Raw genomic sequence first — 24,175 nt, forward strand, 5'->3', positions numbered from 1 at the left:
GCGCCACCTATTCTCTACTGTGATACTACCCACTCTTTATTGTGCTTACCTGTGGTACTACCTAATCTTTACTGTGGTATTATCAATTCTTTACTGTAAATTTACCTTCAGTTTGCTGTTGAATGGTATACATGTACTATTTACTATCGCAATACAAATCTTTGTTGTGACACTACCTTCTCTTTACTGCATCGCTATCTTCTCCTTGCTGTGGTACTATCTTCTCTTTACAGTAGTACTACATACTCTTAACTGTGACAATACATACTCTTTATTGTGGTACTTCATTATCTTCATTGTGGTACTACATTATCTTTACTATGACACTACCTACTCCCTACTGTGACACTACTTATCCTTTACTGTGGTACTATATACTCGTTACTGTGACACTACCTTCTATTTACTGTAGCGCTATCTACGTTTTATTTTGGTACAACCTACTCTTTACTGTAACACTTCCTACTCTTTATTGTGGTACTACTACCTACTCTTTACTGTGGAGCTCCCTACTTTTATTGTTTACGAATTTAAAATTACAATTAAATTGGATAACCGAAAATTAGATTAATATGATCTTTTATCACCTCAGAGATGAGGAATTGATAAAAAATTTAAAAAAGCAAGAGAATGTGATCTGCTAGCGGCGGACCTCCACTAAGTAAGATTTAAATAAATAACTGCTGCATATGTACTTTAATTATATTTCTTTGACTCAAAATTCATCAATTTTAAATAGACATGACAGAATCTTCAGTATTAATTCCAGCCTTATTCTAGTAGCATGAACCAGTTTGCTTGAACGTTTGAAGGATCTGTTAACTGAAGTCTGGCGACGACATGCCATACAATTATATGACTGCAACTTATTCGATTTTACATTATCTATAGTTCATACAATTTTTATATATAAAAATAAGGAGATGTGGTATGATTGCCAATGAGACAACTATCCACCAAAGTTCAAATACAGTGGATGTAAGCAATTATAGGCAACCGTACGGCCTTCAACAATGAGAAAAACCCATACCTTGTGGTCGACTATAAAAGGCCCCGACATGAAAAATATGAAACAAATCAATTGAAAAAAACTAACGGCCTAATTTATATCAAAACAGTTTACGAAAAATAAATATGACATACACGAACCAACGACAACCACTGAACTACAGGCTCCTGACTTGGGGCAGGCACATAAAGAATGTGGCGGGGTTAAACATGTTTGTATATAGTCCATTTATGAGCATTCCTGATGAAATTAAATCCAGAAAAGCCCTCGAAAGCACTGAATTAATAAAGTGTTATTTTCATTTTTTTCTGTAGTACGTAGAATTAAGAATTGTTTATTGATAATTGAGAACTTCCTGGTACACTGTTTACCTGTATGTACATATCAATAGCATACATGGGGATATAAATGTCTACAGGCGAAATGTCTTTATTTTGGGTGTTTATCATCAACATGGCCTTTCAAATAAGCATTGTGGATACGACCCTTTTGACAACTGGTTGTCCACAGAACCATTTTATTGGCCGTCCATCTTGTAATGAGACATGTTCGAAACCGGTAAGTCCATATCTATATATTTTTACTTTGAAAGAAAATGTTATTTTTAACTTTCTATATTCGATATTGAAATCGTTAAGAGTCCTAATTTCATCTCTTGAATGTTCAATTTTATTTTTCACATGCAATAATTTGGCTACATTACTATTAGAAATGCAAAATGAGTACTCGGAAAGAGTAATGAATAGGGAGCAGTTATTGCTTCTGGTTTTGAGTGGATCTGCATTCCAGTGGTTTTCTTTTTGCTATGAAGTTTATACTGTTTTGTTTTTGTTTTTTTTTTATATATATAATATACATCTCTTTTTAAACATAACACAGACACAATTCAAATATAGAAACAATTTACTAGATATCATTACATAAAACTAATTTAAGCAAATTAATAAGATTCACAAAGTGTCGCTAAATTCATTCACAATTTGTGAAGACTCAATGCGACTTAAAATTTGCCATGCAGTCTCACATAAGTAAATATTTAAACAATAGTGTAAAATAAGTTAACCCGAGCTTGTAGTTGACATTGTCTTATAACCTGGAGAATAAAGGTTTTTTTCCAATCTATGCCAACTTTTTGTTGTACATTGTTCAAAACTATTTGACCTATATTGAATACCGTACTCGCAGTGTTCTTTTAACAATAATTTGGTTAAATCACAGTGAGAGAACGAAAGCGTATAAAATTTCGTTGTTAATAGATTTTTTAGGGGAGTCTAGATTAGTACAGATTCGTCTAAGATGAGAATCTTTCCACACGTTAAAGACCTCGGCCAAAAAATGTAAGGAATATGGGACCTTCATCTTAATCGAAAAAATCTAATACAGTTTATATTTGAATGGGATAAAATTTAATGCAAAGGTAAACTATGCTACGCCCGAATACCTTTCAATGCATTTGGTTTAAGTTTTTCTTTTAGAATACCGTCCTTAAATCTTTATCGTATACGGTACCGTATGTGTATCTCTTTCCAAACAAACAAGTCTTACTCTAAAATACTTATCGAACAATAAACTTTTTTCTTCCGATTACGCTGATCGAGATATAACTTAAACCAAACAATAATATCAAAACCCCACAAAACAGTTTAATTCTTACACTGTATTTAAGGAATGACTGTAATATTTTTTCTGTCTATGAAGAAATAACATCAAAAATGTGGTGCACACTGAATAACCCGCGTAGCGGGTTATTTTAAAGTGTGCACTACATGTTTTATTTTTTTTCGAATAGACAGAAACAATATTACAGTCATCTCTTATAATTTAATTCTTAATTCCATTTTAAACCGGAGTAAATCTTGAAAAAACGTTGATGACGTCAAGGTCACATGACAAAATTATGTCTATGAGCTGATAAACAAAACAACGTCAGCCAATCGGAAGACGCGTTACATCCAAAATTAAATTATTAAGGTATATCAAGAAAAGCGCTTTAGACAAAAGTTTATTATATGTTATTTAGAAGCACTGGGTAGATATCTGTGCTGGTGGACTGGTAGTCTCCGAAGGTATCATCATCTAAGTAGTCAGCGCTTCGTTACTACTGACATGATTTATTACATATCTTGATTAATTTTTTCGTTGATAAACTATCAAGAAATCTTAAGTTCCACATCCCTCATACAAAGATGACCTTAGGTGGATCTGGCTATTCTTTATCCGTTTCTTTGGTCATACAGCTCATGACGTGTTTGAGTATTGGTCATCTCTGGTTTTCAAATCTTTGGGTTTGACCGTTCCTCATGAAGGTAAATCACGGAAACCGCACGGAATATATTAAGCGTTATTTTCTGTTCTTAAAGTAGATCTCTATTGTATCTATGAAAGAATTGATTAAACGTTTTAGGTAATTTGAGATATAGAAATCATTTATTCAAAAATTTACCAGTTATACATAGAATACGTTCATTGAAATCCAAAACATCACTACAGACACGGGCATAGTGAACGAGTTGGGATATATAAACAACGTTAGATGGTGCCAAAGGAACATAACCGTCCCAAAAAAGGAAAATTAACAATAGGAATTAAAAATCGTCCCTTATGTCGTAAATTTTTGTGTAGAGTTCCCCGTGTAAAACTTAAATATCAAAATCTAGGAAAGGACAATTAGTGCTGTTTATATTTGATTTAATTAAGGTAAGTTCCTTTAGCTAAATTTCGGCAGTACATTTAGAAAAAAATATCATCAAGATAACGATTAGTATTATTGAATTTATCAATTAAATGGAATTTAGACGGGTCATTATTGGGTTTGATCATGAACTGTGATTCATAATAGTACAGGAACAAGTCTGCTATTATTATGTTTGTTTATTAACTGAAGAGGACTTTGTAAGTCGGAACAACTTGCGTCCGATTTTTTTGGGTATTTTCATCAAGATAAAAAAAAACACAGCAAGACATGTTTAAACTGGTACTGGGACGTCAATGTCCTGGTTAGTACGATGGATCTTGATATCAAATTAGTTTAGTGTATAGCAATAAGGGTTATGAAACTCACTATAGACGCGAAGAAAGTCCCGAAACCACTCCCAAAATGAACGTGTATACGCTACATGTATGCTTATAACAATAACCTTACACACTTCATTATTATTTTAGTTCTTTATTTAAATTCTTATGTGAAGTTTTTTCATGCTTTGGTGTAACAATATATGACGTGTGACTTATAAATATAACATACTGTGGATTCATTTATTTTCGTGGGTATCAATTTTCGTGGATAGAGAAAAAAAGACGTTTCGTGGTATACGTAAATTCGTGGATCGCTGATAACAAAAAAAAAAAAAGTCCGATACGTAATTCGTGCATTTCTTTTTAATTTATGAGATCATATACCCTCCTTGGTTTGATCAATAATAAAACAAACAAAAAAGAAAGAAAGAATTCATTGAAAAGGTTTTGAATTGTCAAAATCCTCGCTTGGTCATTCTAGGTTAAAGTGTTCATTGAAAACTTCTATTACAATAATGGACAGAGACAACTAATTATTTGTTTGTTTTACAATTTATAAATTCTTGTCGGAATTTTATAAGGCATTTAAAACTCTATGATCGAAAGCTCATTTCCCTATTCACGATATAATATATAAGTATAAGTAAAAGGTGTGAAAATAAATGTTCCTGTCATAAATAATATTACCTACGGGCAATATCCCCGCACCGTTAATCCTATTGATTTTTAATCACCAGTAAACCAAACTATGACACGGTAATTAACAACTTGCATTTATTTTCCATGAACAGTTTAAATCAATTTTAAAAAGTAAATTGTCACTGATATATTCGATATATTTATTATTGATTTAATCAAAATACTTGTATCTTCTTTCAAGAAAAACACATGTTATGTTACAATGTTTATCGTTAGTCAACACTATACTAGAACTGCATAACATAACTGGAAATAAACATCCGACTCCATACACATTTCTCGGGATTATTCTTCGTTGAATTCTTAAATTCGTGGTTCGCTGTGACCCACGAAACCCACGAAAATTGGTATACCACGAATAAAAATGAATCCACAGTATGTGATGCGATATACATATAAAACTTAAAAAATACCAACAAACAAAAATGTTTGCATAAAATGCACAGATCCTGGCTCACCTCTATGCAGTTGATTTTGGAGCAGGATCACATGCCATTCAACTAAAAGCTTTGATTATTTATTTAACTAGTCAGATTATAGTGAACTTTACTGGAAACCATGATGTAAGCTTTTGTTGTATCTCGAAAATATCTTCATACCAAAATTGGCTTGTTGCAAAATGATCTTGTTTCGTTTGTAGACCACTATCTCTGATGGAAGACAATTCATCTGTACCGTTGGATCTATAAAAGGTTTGTGTACTCTTGTTAGTATTTGAAACTGATATGTATCATATTTATTGCATAATGATTTAATTTCAGAATGATGGGAAGAATTTTACTTTATTCAAACACTTTAGATGTATTTATATGTTAACTTTAAGAAAAGAAAGTTTAAGAAGCAAGGTAATGCATACTTTTGATATACAACTCATATAGAATACAAGAAAAATGATACGACAAAACATTGTGAAATTGCTCTATAAATGCCGTTTAATTCATTAGCATATTTTTGCATGTAATACGAAAATTCAATACAGTGCTACTGAAGGAAATATTTTTTTTCTTAAATCGCATTGACCCTCTTTTCAATGAACCTAATATGGCCATTTTATTGCAATAGGGTATCTTTTTGAACGAGTATTAGCTCTAATTTTAGTATATACTAGTCAAATAGTGAACAGTAGATGGGCGTCTTTACAATCTGTTATTAACACTTATTAAAGTAAATGATTAACAATAATCCAAAAAGTATTTAACATTTGTCATTTGTTGTACCCACTCATTGTATCGATTGAGTGTTCATTTTGAATTTACAGGTGGTTTTGTTTTTTACTGTGCTGATTAACCTTTCATATAATGTTATTTATATTCCCTGTAGGATGGAAAGATTTCAATCACAGACATGGATTAGAAGCGGCAACAGTTTTTAATAATTCGGATGAAAAACTGTTTAAAGCACCGCTATTGTTAAGAATAGCATTACATCCTTTGCCATACAAACAGAACCATGGATTTAGCCCAGCACTCAATATATCTTTCAGCATTCCATTTATTGGTATAGTTCATTCCCAAGGTACTTGTATTAGATATATAGTGAAATAAATTTGATCAAGCATTCGGTTTTTCCTATACATAAATTATACGCAATTTTCGTTTGCTACAAATATTGTCTTCAAGTTTACTCATTTTATTTTAAGAACAGGGTATTACTCAAATTATCGTTCCGCTTTGGTCATATAACTTCTAAATTAGTCCAGTATTTGCATATCCTTGGATTTTATAATTTCGCGTTTGTAAAAGTGCATTGAAAGCACCTGATGTATAAAGTACTAGTGTATTTTCATTTATCGGTCGTCCCACTGTCTATATCACTCTGCTCAGCTCTTAATAAAATTTCATATCACGGCTTTGTGACGTCAAATACGTTGACCCGGCCTTAATAACTTTGACCCGGACATATCAGCGACGTCATAATGTTTGAACCGACGTTGATAAGTCTGACCCGAACTTATCAAGTCATCCTCCGGTTTGCTGGTGAAACAAAGAAAACACTTCCAAAATACGCAAATTCAGCCCGATAAATCGATTATCAGGTTGTCTGCATATTTAGATTGTAAAATATCAATATGCAGACAACCTGATAATCGGTACATATTACGTACGTGATAGTTCATGTTGTTCTCTTTTTTACGACCTTTGTTTAGTCAATGTTGATTTTTCTGAAAAACAATGAAAGTTTATAAATGACAAAGCTATCCAGCAATATCAAGGCATTATAAAACCATGCTGCATGCACAAATCGATCAAACTCGATAATTACTAAATGCTTAAGCAAGCTACTAACGATTTTTTTATGATATAAAAGACAAGTGCACAATTCGATTAGTTTTTTGAATTTTTATTTATTTAAATATTTTGTGTTTTTTTTCAAAGGAAGAACTGTTTAGAAAATATTGGGAATTTGATAATTCTTATAGAAATTATGATTTTTGATTTTTTGATATTTTCCTTTGTTAAATCCAAAAACACAAATGAAAAATATATATTCTGACAATTTGATTCGAACGTCGCTGACGAGTCTTTTGTAGGCAAAACGCGCGTCTGGTGAACACAATAATAAGTCTGGTATCTTTGATTAGTTATTTTAATTTATTGTTCATTTTGATGAAATGATAAACTTCCAAAGACTAATATTTTTCTCACAAACTTACTTTCTGTCTATTAATTCTTCTAACAAAACATCTATATTATCTTCACAATTTCATGGTGGTGCAATATTTTTGCTGTGTCACAATTTTAGACAAAATCAGTTAACAAATCAACTAATCGTCAGTTTTAAAGGTAACTCTATAAAATCATTTATTAGGAAGAACGACTGAAACCAACACTAAATAAGTTCTACGGTCACCATCACGAATTGGTTGAACTATACGATTTGTCGATGTCTACAATGATTAGCGACATGTTTACGCGTTCTGAGATATTTAGATAACAGTGGTCATCTGATCTGTAATTTTCCCGATTGTGTCCTTTTCTCGATTGTGACATTTTGACTGAGTGTGAATTCGCATTGGAGGTGATGCAAGAATAGCAGGAGACACTTACCATGTTGACACACACACGGTCTCTTATTTTTTGGAGTTTGCGATTCCCTTAGTTTTTCTTTGTTGCCTTGATTTGTCTCTGCCTAATCGATTTACGAGATTTGAACTACGGTAAACTACTGTCGCCATAATTTATCCCTTTAATCTCAAGAATTTTAAGAATGTTCTTTAAATTTCTTATCTTACCATATGAACAGTTTACGGTTGTTATCAAATCAACACTAATACAACAATATATAGAAATTTATGATTTATTTGAATTACATACGAAAAACATAAAATCCCGAAATCACCAAATTTTACATTTTCTCTCCCTTAGTTCGGAAGCCCTTTTATTCACCTCTAGATGTCGATTTAGTTAACATTTGTAGTTGGATTGGTAAGTTTTTTTTATTTCTAGTCCGCATTTTCATAGTCCATGGCATTGTCAATTATGATAACATGATAAGATAATCAACATTTTTTTTCAGAAACTAAGGCGGTACTTCTAACATTTGAAAGTCCTGTATTCAAAAACCCACTATACAAGAGATTCACAGACATTGTCTATAGTGTGCAAAGAACAATAGACGATAGTATTGAAAGTGATGGCAGGATATATCGACTATTTAATTTCTCATCTTATACTCCAAACCCATTCGATTACAAGCATCAAGTAAGTATCTTGCAGATGGTGTGCGTCATACGGGATATTTCTACCAACTAGTTAAATTTATATGAGGTAAAATATTTTCTAATCTTTTTTTAATCGTAATGATACTGTGAACCAGAAAATTTACATATGGTCTTTTACTCGCGATTTGTCAAATGAATTTAAAAACGCGCAGCTTCAAATTCACATTTTAATTGTAGTATTTATTAACATACGGTCTAGTCCTATAAACCGTTTTTTTATGACATATTCGCGATAGTTTTATTTTCGCGTATCAACTCTTACCACGAACATGGCAAATATAAAGCTTCCGCGAAAATTTTACTTTTTAACGTATTCAGTATTATTATCAAAACAATTCTGTTCAATTCTAAGATCATTACCAACCAATAACGCCTGCAAAATACCAAGTACTTTAGTGTATTCATGGTTTGAATTTTCAAAATTTTGTATAATTTTTGTATAATTTTGTGCAACTACATCTAGACAAAGTCGATCTGTTGGACGGTATTTGGTACCAAGTCTTTTTGATGAAGGTTATCATAAGAACATGTGTCATGCTTTAAAAAATCGGTGTCATGCGGTTTGTTTTTATACTCTGCTGGACAAACATTGTATATGAACTATGCCATTAATGAACAGATATAAAAACAAAAGTACCAAACGCCAAGGCAAATTTAAGAAGGAGAAGTCCATAACAACTGACAAAACATCGAGCTTAACTTATTACCGAGTAAGGACATTATGACGTTGGTGTGAATGTTATGCCAAGACCCTTTCGACGCCAAAAAAGCTTTTCTAATGATATAGAGGTAAGGAAAAGGGAGTTTGTTATATCAAAAAACCCATTCCTTGAAGAAAGATAGAAAGCTCTATGGCTAAAAAATAAAAAATCTGTTGGAACCAATGATGTTTCTTTCTCGCCCTTTATTCGTCGGATGAAGATTGAACGCAAATGCGTCTGAAAAATTATGATTGGAAGCCAGCCTTAAACTTTTTTTTTACTTTCTACGATATAATAGTAGTTGTTGAATGAATGAGTTTGATTACCATGTTGATCAAATATATCCAATTGAACTAAACTAAACACTACCACAAAACAACGGGTTTTAGTTTTCTTTTTATGAACTTTAAAGTTCTATGAAGTAACATTTCAACAACATCTGTATGTGAAGTATTTATCTCATATTACATATATATTTAAGGGTTTACATGCCTTTCTTTTTTATTTTCTTTAACAGTTGATAACTGCTTAGAAGGAAGTGATTGATCCAAATTTTCAAACGTATATACACATCCGATCTGTGTTTTTGTTAGATGTTCTTCTGCTTTGTATCGATCTGATGAGTTAAGCCATTTTCAACTGATTTTTATAGTGTGTTCTTATGTAGTGCTGTAACACCACTGTCTTAGGTTAACCAGGTTAAGGGGGGGGGGGGGACGCTCACAAACATGTTTATCCCTGCCATTATTTATGTACCTGTCCCAAGTCAGGAGCCTGTAGTTCAGTGGTTGTCGATGATTCATGTCTGTCCTATTTGTTTTTCGGAAACAATTTTGTCCACCATTTTCTACATAATGAAATGCCTGTACCAAGTCAGGAATATGACAGTTGTTTTCCATTCGTTAGATGTGTTTGAGCTTTTGATGTTGCCACTTTATAAAGGACTTTCCGTTTTGAATTTCCTTTGGAATTCGGTATTTTTGTTATTTTACTTTTTGTTATAAATTAGGCTGTTAGTTTTCTCAATTTCATAGTTTTCATGTCGGGGCCTTTTATAGCCGACTATACGGTATGAGTTCATTGTTGAAGGCCGTATGGTGCCTATAATTGCTTATATCCACTTCATTTGATCTTGGGTGGATAGTTGTCTCATTGGCAATCATACCACATCTACATATTTTTATAGGCGCCAACATGATTTGGGGAACTGTTAACATACTATCTTTGTTATAGATGACAATAGGGTTTACGCATAGTTTGCCAATTTTCAAATACTATATACAAATTCGTCTGTATTACATATGAAGAGCAAATTTTCTAAATCTTAGAGTAGAAACATTTTGTTGTAGTTCATAGACTCAACATTTAATTCCACAAATTGTTTTTAAGTTTAAGCTTTAGTTCGTTGACTCTATACGATAGTGGGCATATAATTTATTACGCCAGACGCGCGTTTCGAGCTCTTCAACATTGACTTTATTTGGCGTTTTTACCTTTTTCATTCGAGCGTTACGTATGAGTCTTATGTAGACGAAACGCGCGTGTGGCACATCATTGTATCTATGATGAGTTTATATTCTTCTACACAAGAACCATTAGTGACTCTCGAATCAAATCAAATAAAGCAGAGGTTATTGTAGATAGATATTGCAGGACTTTTTGTAGCGTTTTTGAATAATAGTACCTGAGGTTACTATGCCGTTATTTTTTCCGAAACAGATTATATCAAACATAATCAAAACATCATTATCTGAAATTTAAATCAATCATATTACATATACTTTTTCAGATTGTAAACACCTACCCATGCTTGTATGGTTTAGATGATTGCCTTTATAAAGAAAAGATATATAGTATAACTCTAACTTCAATTGCCATGAATACAACTTTCTATTCGAAGTATTTCAAGTGTAACCCATCCACTTGCTCAATGAGTAGTTTGACATACACAGTCAGTGTTGTCACAGGTAATCTCAATCAAGATAATTTTACGTCAGAAATATACATCAATGGTTGTTTATTGTTATGTGTTAAATTAGTGTGTGTTTCTTGAGTATTTTTCCTGGCCGAGTCTGTTTATTGTAATCAATCTACGTCGACGAGTCAGTCGTCTGCCTCGTCCTAAGTGCTTTATGCTCATAACTTCTTTTTCCATACTTACAGAAAAGTAACTTAAAAATATAAGCCAATCAGGTACACGAGCACACATTTTGTACTCCGAGTACTAAAGTACTTAGTAAAGTTTAATCACCGAGGGCACTGGCCTTGTGGTCATAAAAAAGTGAGTACGATACTCGTACAAAGCAAGGCAGAATTCAACCAATAAAAATACAGGATTTGGTGTTTCGAGCACAAATTTTGAACTCCGACTACCTGGTAAAGTGTTATGAATGAAAGGCATGAGGTGTCATGTTCTATGTAAAATTAAGGATACGTTGTATGATTGCCAATGAGATAACTATCCACCAAAGACCAAAGGATGAGGATGAAAACAACTATAGATCACGGTCATCGTATCACTTTCATCAATGGGCAAACCCCTACCGTAAAGTACGATCAAGAACCATTGCAATTACTCTTTGAAGGGACCGTGTGCGGTGTTTCTTGTACTGACAAGAGAATGCATTTCATGGGTAAAAGATCAAGAACATTTATTCTGCTGTATGCTATAGTTTAAATATATTTTACGCTTGAATATTACAATCGTCCAAAGACAAAGTAACACATAACGATAGTATTGTAGTATTTTTACCGCCATGAAACTTCGATTTTCGTAATTTGCTTTAAAAAAGCAGGACAAAAAAGTCATCGAAGCACTTAATCATTCTATTTAAGAAATTGATGTTAACTCACGGAATGACTATCTTCCTTATGGGCATAAAAGTCATTTCACATCATATTATTGAATCTAAAAATATTTTTTGTATAATTATTTAAAAACAAAATCTCTCAATTTTGTATTGTTGATAAACATACTTGAAATCGGCGATAGAATAGGTTTCAACATGGGGTTATCTCCCGTTAACTAGAAATAACTTTATACTACTTAGCACCGACAATGTAAAATGTGATCCATCGACCTTTGCCAATAAATTATATGTATGTCTGAAAAGTTCAATATTATGGTTAAGCATAAATTTGTCACTTCTTGAGGAGTGAATAAATTGATTCATTCATGTATCTAACGACTGGTCACTGACCGGGAATAATAGATGAGAGTATAAAAGTATAACAAAACCGATCTCCAAGGCAAATTCAAAAAAAGGAAGTACATAAAAATCAAACGCTATATATCAATTAATGGAACTAGTATGCCAATGTTTCTGTTTTCTTCGAAGTAATTAAATATTCTAACACAGTCTGTAGGAATAACATGATTGAAAGAGAAACAACACAGACTCTTTTGATATCTTTCAAACAATTACTTAGAAATGATATGTGCATATTCAATTAAATTGTCATCATATCAATGTTATTTATACTGAATAAACACCTTGACTTATTTATGTTTTTGCAATGGCTGATGGCAAAACTTACATTTTTTGCAGATTATTAATAAAAATGCATGCTTGAAAATTCATAATATTGTTTCCCAACTATATGTTCTCATACATTTCTTGGGGTTTTTTTTTGCAGTACGATATAACGTTTGGAATACAATTCCTTCGACAAAATTTAACCCGGATTTTGAGTACTGGAATGCAACAATAGCAACAACGTTGTTTCCATCAGCTTATGATATATATGTTGTATTTGAACACAGAGAAACTTGTCAAACGTATTTTTTAAGATATACAGGCGGTGATTACCAGGTATAATATGAGTCTATAGTTAACAAATCTTTCTTGTTTGTTTCATTAATATATATTAATCCGTCTAGCACCTACTGTTAACAATTGGTTTTACAAATAACAAACAACTACAATAAAGAACTCAAGACTGAAGTCAACTAATGTGTAGTGTGTCTTTCCCTTTTATTAGGGTTTATAGCTCTTGATCTTTTCAATAAGCTTTGGATTTTCAAATATTTTGGCCTCGAGCATCACTGAAGAGACATTTATTGTCGAAATGCGCATCTGGTGCTGGAAAATTGGTACCGTTAATGTTATTCACATAATAGATTGCAGTGCTAAACATTATTTGTTTTATATCTTTCAATGAATATCTTTCATACTGAAATAATATGAGAAAATTATGATCAAGATTATTAGTTTTATCTCGATAAGCAATTTGAAGAACTTGTCAGAATGAATTTATGAACACCAATAAACCGAGAATGATAGCAAATGATTTGGAAAAGTTAACATGATTTTCTTCACAAGTGAATTTCAGTGAATTTTCCTATTATTAGAGTGAATAATTTGGCAAACGAATATTCAAGTCCGGGTTTAAAACCATTTATTTGTAATTTGGTTGTAATCATCAAAACTGACAACAAGAAACATGTAAGACACCGTTATTTTCGAAAGTTTCAACATGAAAAATAATAAATTAAACACCAAACCAAGGTATACGTATCTGTTAATTCTAATTGGAGAAGGTCCGTTTTATAGGCTTTACATTTAAGTAATAATTATTTGTTTAATGATTATATTTATATTATTTTCAGGAAACTGCATCACAACACTATACCTTTAAAGGTCTTCCTCCAGGACAATATTGGATAGAGGTAACAGAGATCTTGATTTAATGTATTCATATTTGCAAGGCTGTGAAATGTTTTTAAATAGTAAAACTCCTTGTTTTAGATGATATATTAAACGTGAACACCGTTCAATTTGTAATCTCTGCTGATAAACCTTATCTGGAATAAAATTGATCTAAAATGACCTGATTTTATCTCCACCTTATAAATAATTTAATTTCCATCTTTCAGTCTGATAAAGAAAAAAATATTCAAAAATAAAGATATTTTTAATATTATCAAATTGATGTGAAGAATGTCGGAAGAGAATAAACTCAAAACGGAATGACAGTGTAAGCATGTCCTATAAATTACATGCCTCTTCTGCCATTCGATTGGATTCGGTCATAAAACTTTACTCAGTACTCAGAGTACAAAATTTGTGCTCGAAACACCAAATCAATTAATTTGATTGGTTGATTTTAGAGTCTGAGTACGATAATCGTACTCGAAAGTTTTATGACCGCTAGGTCTACAGAAAAAGACAATCGGAATATTTGATAAAGTAAATTGGTCGCTACTGAATTGATACATCGCGTAAGCCTAACACTATGCCGATCTGAAAGATAAAAAATAAGGAGATAATTTCCAGTGAGACAATTATTCAGACAATTTTACATAAAAAGCATCATAATTCGTGAATGAATTCCTATTCCTTTTCTCTAATGTAAAAAGCCTTGTATTTTATGTGATATACTAGTAATCCATACTGAATATATTTTTCACCATTTGAAGGTTAAGTGTTGTCGTGTTGACAATTTATGCAGTGTGTACAAAACTTTCCACGAAATCATAATAGGCGGTAAGTATCTAGAATTTCTAGAGTTGATCATGTTTGTGTAATATCCAGTCTCCTGTGCACTAGAATGAATAAAGGTGGGATTGTCTACAACATTCTTTTGGGATTAAATTTTCATTGGACAAAACCCATTCCTTTTATTCGTTGCCCTCACCTTATGTTATATGCCTAAGACCCTTTCAAGGACTATCAAAACACTAATTGGAATTTCGTTGTTTAGATTTTAAAGGTAATAAATTTGAAGACGTTTTTCAGTCATCAGGTTTTGTTTTGGAGTGGCTGTTAGCAATTCCTGTTATTTTGGTGCCCCGAATATTTCAAAGGAACTATTATAATTGAGTTAAAACTGTTGCTTGTGAACTATTGGTTCATTGTTTCTTAGCAGACAGTGATACTTCCGAGTGATTTCTATTCACAGATTTCAAGCTTTAAAAGAATCAATTGTGATATGAGAAATTTACATCCATTTCAAATAGAAATGTCGCTTTCAGCGTAATACAGTAGTAGACAAACATAATCTATAATTTAAAAAGTTTTGTAGTAGGTTGTATAATATCTGAAAACATCTCTGTATGTGGAGTCATGGGCTTTCATTCATATTTTGAAATTTTGAAATGATACCGCTTCTTTATTCATTATTCATTTCCAACCACTGAAACCACTGAAAATTCAGGGCAATTGTATGTCCATAAACTAACCAACAGGTCGTTAAATATGCAAACCGGAATAGAATAACGAAAATATTATCTGAATATCTCCCTAAAGTGTTAAGTGGTTCCATATGTGCCGGAATTTGACGAAGCTTTTAATGTCAATGTTATGGTCGAGGAATTCTGTGTCATTAGTCCTTCTGAAACCAAACAGTTTTTCTGACCTTATTTGTTATGCCTGGATTAATTGATCTGAAATTTGGAATGCTGTCTTAACGATTGAGTTTGCTTTTCGCTTCAGTCGACCAACGTTTCATTAAACTACGATGCTTGTAGATCTACAGCTGATTTTGGTATATAAGTGTGTAAAATAATCAATAATAAATCGAATTTGTCTTTCGATGAGGTTGACCGACTTTACGTGGAATAACGTCCATTGACTAGGGTAATTTAACGAATTCGATTTTTACGTTTCATCTGGTGCTGATTTTGTCCATTACTCCGAGTTTGCGTTTCGTTTTAGTTGACCGACATTTGGCTTAATAACAGTCCTTGAACATACAATTATTGTATCAAAAATGTATTTGTCTGTTTTTTTGTAATGCCTGCAATTCTAGAGCGGACGTTTGACACATTAGTGTAAATGATTAAATACAGTTCCGGTTAAGTTACATTTAGCAGAATTTAAGTTAACATTTTATTTCTGGTGATCATCATTTAAAAGATATACAACTCTTGCTTATCTCCAGAAATAATGTTCATTAAATAATAAGACTACATGCTAGGTCATTCGTATAATGCGGACACATCGATTTCCATCAGAAATATCTCATTCCACAGAATATATTATGAATGTCTGATTACACTAAATCTATGCACCCTCTTGTAGGGTTTCTATGCACTTCGTATGTTTATTGATATACGACAGAACACTGTATATTAATCATTGTTTTTTACCGGAAGACTTGTTCTTTCAATGTCAAATTCCTACAGTATTAAATTAAAAACTTCAATATGATTTGAGAATTATTAGGAATTATGTTGTTAAAATTATTCATATTGGTTTCATTCACCAGTGCTATTTTTCAGAGTCTAAGGAAATTATTTCTCCTCGGTATGAGCATTTAACCAAAATATTATTAGCATCGGGATTTTGTATATTTATTCTGTTGGCTGTTGTAATTGCCTTGGTATTATTGAAACGACGAAGAAAAAAAGCATTGGCAGGTAAGTAAATTCAGTAAACCAAAAACAATACAAAACACAAATTAAGGTATCTTTTATGGTTTATATTCATGAAAATTAATGTCAATTAATATTGTTCTTTTTATATCCCTTCCTATCAAAAAGGGGGAGAATATAGTGATCACGGTGTCCGCCGGTTTGTCCGTCATGCCTAAAGAATGAATCTCAATGAAACTTTCAAATTATCTTTATTACGTAACGTACTTGTGTATCTCCTACTTTATTATTTAGCTGAATGATTCTGGGGTTCCACATACAAAAACATAGACTTTTCAATTTCATATTATAGGGCGTGAAAATCCTACATCTGCCACTCCTATTAAACCACCAAATGGATTTCAATCAAACTTTCACGGATTCTTCATGACATAATGCCATTGTGCACTCCTTTTTTTACGTTTCGATCAGAATGATTTCTAGGGTTTCCCAAACAAAATAATTAACCTTGCCTTCAAATATCATGACTATTACCCCACCCCACACACACATACACACACACAACCATCCATCCGCAACTCCAGATTCTTCTTAAAATCATTTCTGAAGTTTCACATATAAAAACATTAACTTTGCCATTTCATATCATGATTATTAAATCCCCTATCCGCAACTTCTTCTAAACCAGAGAATTATTTTCAGTAATATTATCACAGAATTTTGATTACAACATGTAATTGTGCACATCGTATTTCAATTTTTGGTTATAGTGATTTCTTTATTTCCATACCAAAAACGTGGACTTTACCATTCCATAAGGGGTACGGAGACTGGAGTTATCAATTGGTAAGCTCTGCCCACGGTACTTCTATTGCTATGGGGATTGTTTGGATGGGGAACTCGTCCAGTGGTCCTTATCTTAAAATCGTTTTCGACTTGATTATCCCAACTGTGCACAGACAGTTTTGAATAATAGTTTTACTTGGGGAGGAGGCAAACCTCCTACTTGTATGACAGTCAAAGCCAGGTCATTTTATCTGTGCATCATAGAAACATATTTGATATCTCATTTGTAATTATAAAATTATCCTTACATTGTACATGTTGTACTAAATAATTACTAAATCAATGAGTTCCATATCTTCATCATATGTATTATTTTTTGGGGTGACTCAAACTCTTAACAAAATTTTGAAACGAAGATCTAAAAGAGGGACGAAAGATACCAGAGGGACAGTCAAACTCATAGATCGAAAACAAACTGACAACGCCATGGCCAAAAATAAACATATGTGAAGTACTAAAAAACAATCATGTACAGGTCAATCTTAAATTTAAAGTTAGAATAAAACCAAAATTGCGTTTAAAGCCAAACAACCGTAAAAATGACATAAAAATAAAGCGACAGTAGTTTAACGGTGTTCAAATCTCGTAAATCGATTAAAAAGAGACAAATAGAGGTAAAAATCGAAATCGCGTGAATTCAAAAAGAAACGAGACCGAATGCGTCGACAGGGTAAGCGTCTCTTGCTATATACAAATCATCTGTCATGCAAATCAATCCTCAGTCGAAATCAAGAATTGAACACAATCGGTAAAATTACAGATCAGACGACTATATTGATATCTAAAGATCCAAGAACGCGTAAACGTGTCGCTAGTGACTTTAAACACCGACATCATCGTATTGGTAAACCCTATTCGTGATGGTGAACGTACAAAATTATGTAGCGTCGATTTCAGTCGTTCTTGCTCATAACTCTGTTTGCAGTTTTTGTGTAAGTAGCACATCCCTGTTAATGCAGGACGTATAGTGTGAGCATACACAAGATTTACGTATCAACTATGATATATAAACGTCATACGATGGAACAAAGGGTATGTTCCTGCTGAAAATATGGAAAATAGACAATTGAAAAGTTAACATTATAACGTTTGTCATAGATTCTAGTTTGAAGTTGTCCTTTTATGTCAATATCAATAAAAGATCGAGCTATGATGCAAACCTCCTACTTTCGGTAGTATTCTCAATCTCAAGTTCAGTGGAATATTTGAGACGTCAGCACTCATTGATAAACAGGACAGACAATTTCGTCTAAAGTCAACTTAATTTTTATTAATGAATTCGAAATGTTACCTTAGCTACACTTACATGATTTACTGATTACAAATGTAAAGTCAAAATGTATCATGAAAGCATGTCATTACCGAAGCTAATTGAGACATTCGGCATTGATAAGCCACCAACAACAATACTGACCCAGTGATATTATTGTTGACGTCTTAAACCGATTTCCGTTCGCAAAACAGCTATTTCTGGAATAGCCTTCATGCACCATGCTCGATGTTATATATCGGGGAATTTATTTAAATGCTTTAGAGTATAAAATCAATAGGACATAGACAAGTCAAAGGTGAACTTTGTCTGAGGAATTTGCCTAAGTTTAAGTTCAACTGCATAATTAAGACACTGTATCATTTAAATCATGACAGTACTGACTAATTCACCAGTTAAATGATTTATCTGATTCGTGAGGATACCAATTAATAAAACGCTAATATAAAAGTGTTATATCATATAGAAAAATAAATCTGTGGCACGGGAGAAAACTTTTGCACTAATGTGCTGAATTCAGAGAGAGAGATAATTTAACTGAATGTTACTCGCAGCTTACCAGTTTAAATTATTTTGTTATAATTATCTACAACAAAAATAGAACGGATACACCAACTTTTATTTTTATGTTCCGAAATTTATTGATCTAAATAATCTCCACCAAAATGATATAAATTTGTATTGAGAAGTTTTCATATTGACAATGAAACAATCAATTTCCCATTTTATTGAATATCGGTTAGCTATAGATTTATAACCTCATATTTCTTGAACCTTTAAAGTATAAAGCCGATACATGTTATTGAAAAACTACATTCAAATAGATTATCAATACTGAAAAACTATAAATCTGTGATGACCTAAAAGAGTTGTTTTAATGCTTAATTATTTTCGAATTCAAGGTACAAAAATAAAGTTACCATGTCAATAAAAAAAAGTTATTTCTTTTATATAATCAATAGTATTGTTATTTTCATTATAAAAAAAAAGACGAAAGATACCAAAGGCAGAATCAAATATCATAGGTAAAGGGAAATTGATAAAATCATGGCAAAAACGAAAAACGACACACAACAGTCTACAAAACACTAATGAAAAACGGAAGATTGCGCAACACGAATCCCACCAAAAACCTGGAAAGTTCTCACGTGCTCTAGAAGCGTAAGCAGATCCTACTTCACATTTGACATCCGTCGTGTTACTCCTGAAAAATATGTTGATAAGTTATACCAAGTAGTTAGGCATTATGCAATTGACTCTTATCAACCCCAAGACATCACCAAATTCGAGATATATCCGTCATGTAAATTATCTAACCTTAAAACTTGACTGAATGGGAAACTTCAAAATTGAAACATTGTGAAACATATTTTTCGGGACAAAGAAAAGACAAGACTGACATTGAAAAAACAAACTCAAAGTACATCACTAAAAGCTAAAACAGGAGCAACACTTCAAATGCAGTGTTAAGTATCATTTGGTCATAATCGTGGAAAAGAGGATAGGAGTGTGGTTACGACAATTGAAAAAATATCCAAGGTCATTTGTGACATAAATCTAGATATTTCCATAACGCTCAATCTTCTCATTATGGCGTCTGTAAAACTCATTACTGATTGATAGATTGATTCATTTATTAAGAAACTGACACTCATGTTATTGAAGAAAAGGCATTGAATTTTTATTTATCAAATATCATTTTTTCAGAATTAACATTTACTCCAGAATATAAACCAACCTTTATACCAAAGGCATACAGGAATATGTTGCTTAACGGAAACTTAAAAAGAACAACCAAATTAGTCACTATTGTGTCAAATACGGACCAGGCTAGTACAATGGTAGCAAATCAACTCGACCTTTCTCTGACAATATTAGGACTAGAAACATTATTATTTCATTACCATTCATATTTGGAGACTGAAATGTTACGTTATTTCATTGAAGCAATGAGTGACACTTCTCATCTATTACTTTTGTTTCCAGATGAACACTTGATTCAAGGAACTGATTATGATGAAAGATTTGGAAAAATCATTAAATTTTCAGTAAAGTTAAAAAATCTTGATACTCTTAAATTGTATTTCACTTCTGAAAAATATTTAACGAAGGAAAACATCAATGAAACTAGAAAGTTTGCTTTTCTTCCGACAGAATTTCACGTACTTACAAAATTTTTGAATATAAAACCAAACCTGTACAAGGGAAACACACTTCACAGAATTGAATGCGATTTGAATCATGTTATATGTGACGCAGAAGCTAGATTAAGAAATCCAGTTTCGCGACGATCATCGTTAGTGTCTACATCAAGTATAGTAAGCATAGACAGCGGCTGTCCAATTCACGGAAAGTTAAGTTTTATAGACAGTTCTGTCAAAAATAATGAAGAGTATTCACACTTTAATAGCCCCCTGTTAGATGGTGGTCATCATAAAATTGGAAAAGGTCAGATAAAAATTCAAAAACCTGCAGAATACATTGAAAATCAAAAGGAACAGTGCATGCTAAATAACAGTATGCATCGTGCTAGTTATATGTCAGGAAGAATACATTTGTATGACAAGCAGTCTGGCTTACTTCAAAATGAAGCAGATGCCAATGAGCGACATATTCATAAAACTTTGCAAGAAAACAGAGACAATCAGATGATGGAATTGGAAGAAACAAAACGATGTCATTTAGATGCCAAGAACAGAATCCGTATAATAACAAACGATGATCCAATAAGTATTACACTGGCCAACAAGATAATACAGACATTTACCCAATTCGGTGAAGACATATCTCATTTGAAAAAAAGAAACAATACGATAAAACGGAAAATTCATGACGAGATTAAGGATGCAACTCACATTATAATTCTACTTCCTGTTTATAATACAGGTTCAAAGTTTAGCTACAATCTGGACTTTATAAAACATACTATTTCATCATCTCTAGACGTTTTAGAACCGAGAAATACATTAGTAGTGAACTTTCCGTACACAGAGGACGCTAACTATGTAACATGGAAGTTTTTAAAGAAATTTGAAGGACAAATCTGTTTAATGAAAGATTTTTATGAATTCATGCAATTTTTAAATGTAACATGTGATAGTATCAATAAATGGAATATAATAAAATCAAACCTCAGTAATGCGGTAGATGAGTCAGAGACATTATTGAGAAGTGAGAGCTTGGAAAATCTTATTCGAGAATCGTGTTCAGATACAAGTATTGACTCATTGTGTCCCATTCATGGTGAAAATCAACAATTGAATAGATCTCTGATTTTTCGGAATTCATGTGACCCCTGTAAAATACCTGATCAAATCATTAACGATCCGCTACTTAAAATAAACTTTGGTTCCGCAGTAAATCTTAGCCAAACATGTGAAAGCGAAGAAAACAGCTGGAAGAACATGAAAGCAGATGGAAGAATCGGCGAAATCCATTTAGAAGATCAGAAACACTCTGATTTTCATCAAAATAGTAATGATCCACTTTTGTATTTTAATTTCAGATGAACTACGCATTTCAATATTGAAAATTGAAGCCCTTAATTGTATCTATTTAGAATATAGGAATCTATGATTTGCCATCGAACGTTAATTTTGAAAAAAAAATTAATATCATATGACTAAGTATTTTTATATTTATTGACATTTGTTATATCGTCTATTGTTATTGATTACTGTAAACAGATAAACGAACAATTCCTACAGGATCCCACGAGCCAGAATCCAACACCTAGATTTAAATTGCTTATAGTAATCGAATGTCATAGTCATCAAAATCATCCATGTTTAATGACTGCCATGAAAATAATTGTTCGGTATTAAAAAGTATTATTCTACAGCTATAATTTGTTATGTTCCAACATGCAATCTATTGATTAGTTTTTTTTCTTAATCTTCATTATAAAGTTGTCCTGACATATCATAATTTTAAGTGATTTAGGCGCTATACCGGCAGCCATGTTTGTCAGGTGCCAAGCATACCTAACATACCTTTATAGTCTATACCATAAATTCTACGGTGCTTGCTACATTGGACAATGTGATGAGTGATTGGTTATATTATTGATAAAGAACCATTTCAAGGTTATATCATTTATAGAGAACCATTGCAAGACTATTTCAAACCAGATTTGGCGGCCTTCTTGACTGCCTGGCAGGAAGGGGTACACGAGGTTATTCTGAATGGGCATGCTGAAGAATCATTTTATAATAATAGAATTCATTCAAATTGTGTGAATTCAATTGATAATTGTATGCATTTGATAATGTTCTAGGGGAGGGTTGGTGCCTTCAAACATGTTTAACCTCGCTACATTTGTAATGTGCATGTCCCAAGTCAGGAGCGTGTAGTTTTTTGTAAATATTTTTGTTATAAATTAGGCCGTCAGCTATCTCAATTGAATTGTTTCATATTTTTCATGTCGGGGCCTTTTATTGTCGACTATGCGGTATGGGTTTTCTTATTGATGTTTAATAACAGTGGACCCGATTGTCGATCACAACCATTATTATTCTCCCTTTTAGTGCGTGTTTCCAAATTCAAATTATATGTAAATTTGAACAGCTGAAATTAAATGACTAACTGAAAATAATCTTAAACAATTTTCTGGCGTATTTGTTTGACCTAATTTAAGAAGCAAATATTTAAGAACTGATACTGTCATATTAGATGCACAAACAAAAATAGTATTCAGATGCTTTTAAGTATTTAACATTCAGAATATAGTATAGAATGACTCATTAGATCGGCGAAAAGCACAAAAAAACAATTAACAAACAAAAAAACCAATAGACACAAAAGAACCGATCTATGAGTACTGGCGGTAACTGAAAGCTTCTTGAAAGCCAATTACAACTTGTATATACTAATATATCATATTTTCCTATACTGAAATATCGATCAGTACTCATCCGACATATTTAACGTTGCTATAAACGCTTACATAACAAACCACTTGAGACATTTTCACAACGCAAGAAGGGATCAAAGGAACATACTCGTCCAAAGAAGAACAATTAACAATAGAGAACAAAAGATCATTCATTCATCTTGATTTTATGTATACAGTTTCCCACCTGCAACTGAATTATCCAAATCAAGTAGTATGTTTTACGTTTGGTATTCTAACCCTTTTCGGGATATTTGAATTTTAAATGGCAGGGGTGGAGATGACCATTAAGGACTCAGCCTGTACTTTCAATTATTAGATATGTCTTGTCATAGAGAAGACGAAGAACTCTCCAATTATCGTATGTTGAAGAAAAAACTAGCATTGGGCGGAAATGAAAATGCTGAAATAACCGGGTTATATCATAATTAGAATATAATCAACCTTTGCCAATGAATTATATCAAACACATAAATAGTACTCTAAACACACAAAGTTCCTAATAAATTGTTCATATTTGACATCACACTTAAAAGGTTTTATTTGTTGTCAATATAACGAAATTATATATGACTGTCATACAAGTGAGTTGTTTAGCTAGCTATAAAACCAGGTTTAATCCACCATTTTCTACATGAGGAAATGGCTGTACCAAGTCAGGAATATGACAGTTGTTTTCCATTCGTTTGATGTGTTTGAGTTTTTGAT

At 32.3% G+C, this 24,175-nt stretch overlaps 1 protein-coding gene across 1 annotated transcript; it reads left to right on the forward strand.

Moving 5' to 3' along the window:
- The first annotated feature begins 1,364 nt into the window (after positions 1–1,364).
- LOC127721608 (uncharacterized) lies at positions 1,365–22,414 on the forward strand. The gene is made up of 10 exons (XM_052228374.1): positions 1,365–1,567; positions 5,364–5,415; positions 6,044–6,238; positions 8,240–8,424; positions 10,935–11,112; positions 12,782–12,957; positions 13,755–13,814; positions 14,565–14,631; positions 16,368–16,505; positions 20,284–22,414. Exons 1-10 carry the CDS (start codon positions 1,418–1,420, stop codon positions 22,083–22,085), a joined length of 3,003 nt encoding a protein of 1,000 aa, XP_052084334.1. The 5' UTR covers positions 1,365–1,417; the 3' UTR covers positions 22,086–22,414.
- Positions 22,415–24,175: the final 1,761 nt, after the last annotated feature.

The sequence above is a fragment of the Mytilus californianus genome, unplaced genomic scaffold (assembly GCF_021869535.1).
Source record: "Mytilus californianus isolate M0D057914Y unplaced genomic scaffold, xbMytCali1.0.p SCAF_1, whole genome shotgun sequence".
Taxonomy (NCBI): Eukaryota; Metazoa; Mollusca; class Bivalvia; order Mytilida; family Mytilidae; genus Mytilus; species Mytilus californianus.

Excerpts from the sequence above, each read along its gene's own strand:
- LOC127721608 (XM_052228374.1), top strand. The coding sequence starts at position 1,418 with ATGTCTACAGGCGAAATGTCTTTATTTTGGGTGTTTATCATCAACATG. Across the intron at positions 5,416-6,043 it reads TACCGTTGGATCTATAAAAG|GATGGAAAGATTTCAATCAC; the intron begins GTTTGTGTACTC and ends TATTCCCTGTAG. Across the intron at positions 8,425-10,934 it reads CATTCGATTACAAGCATCAA|ATTGTAAACACCTACCCATG; the intron begins GTAAGTATCTTG and ends ATACTTTTTCAG.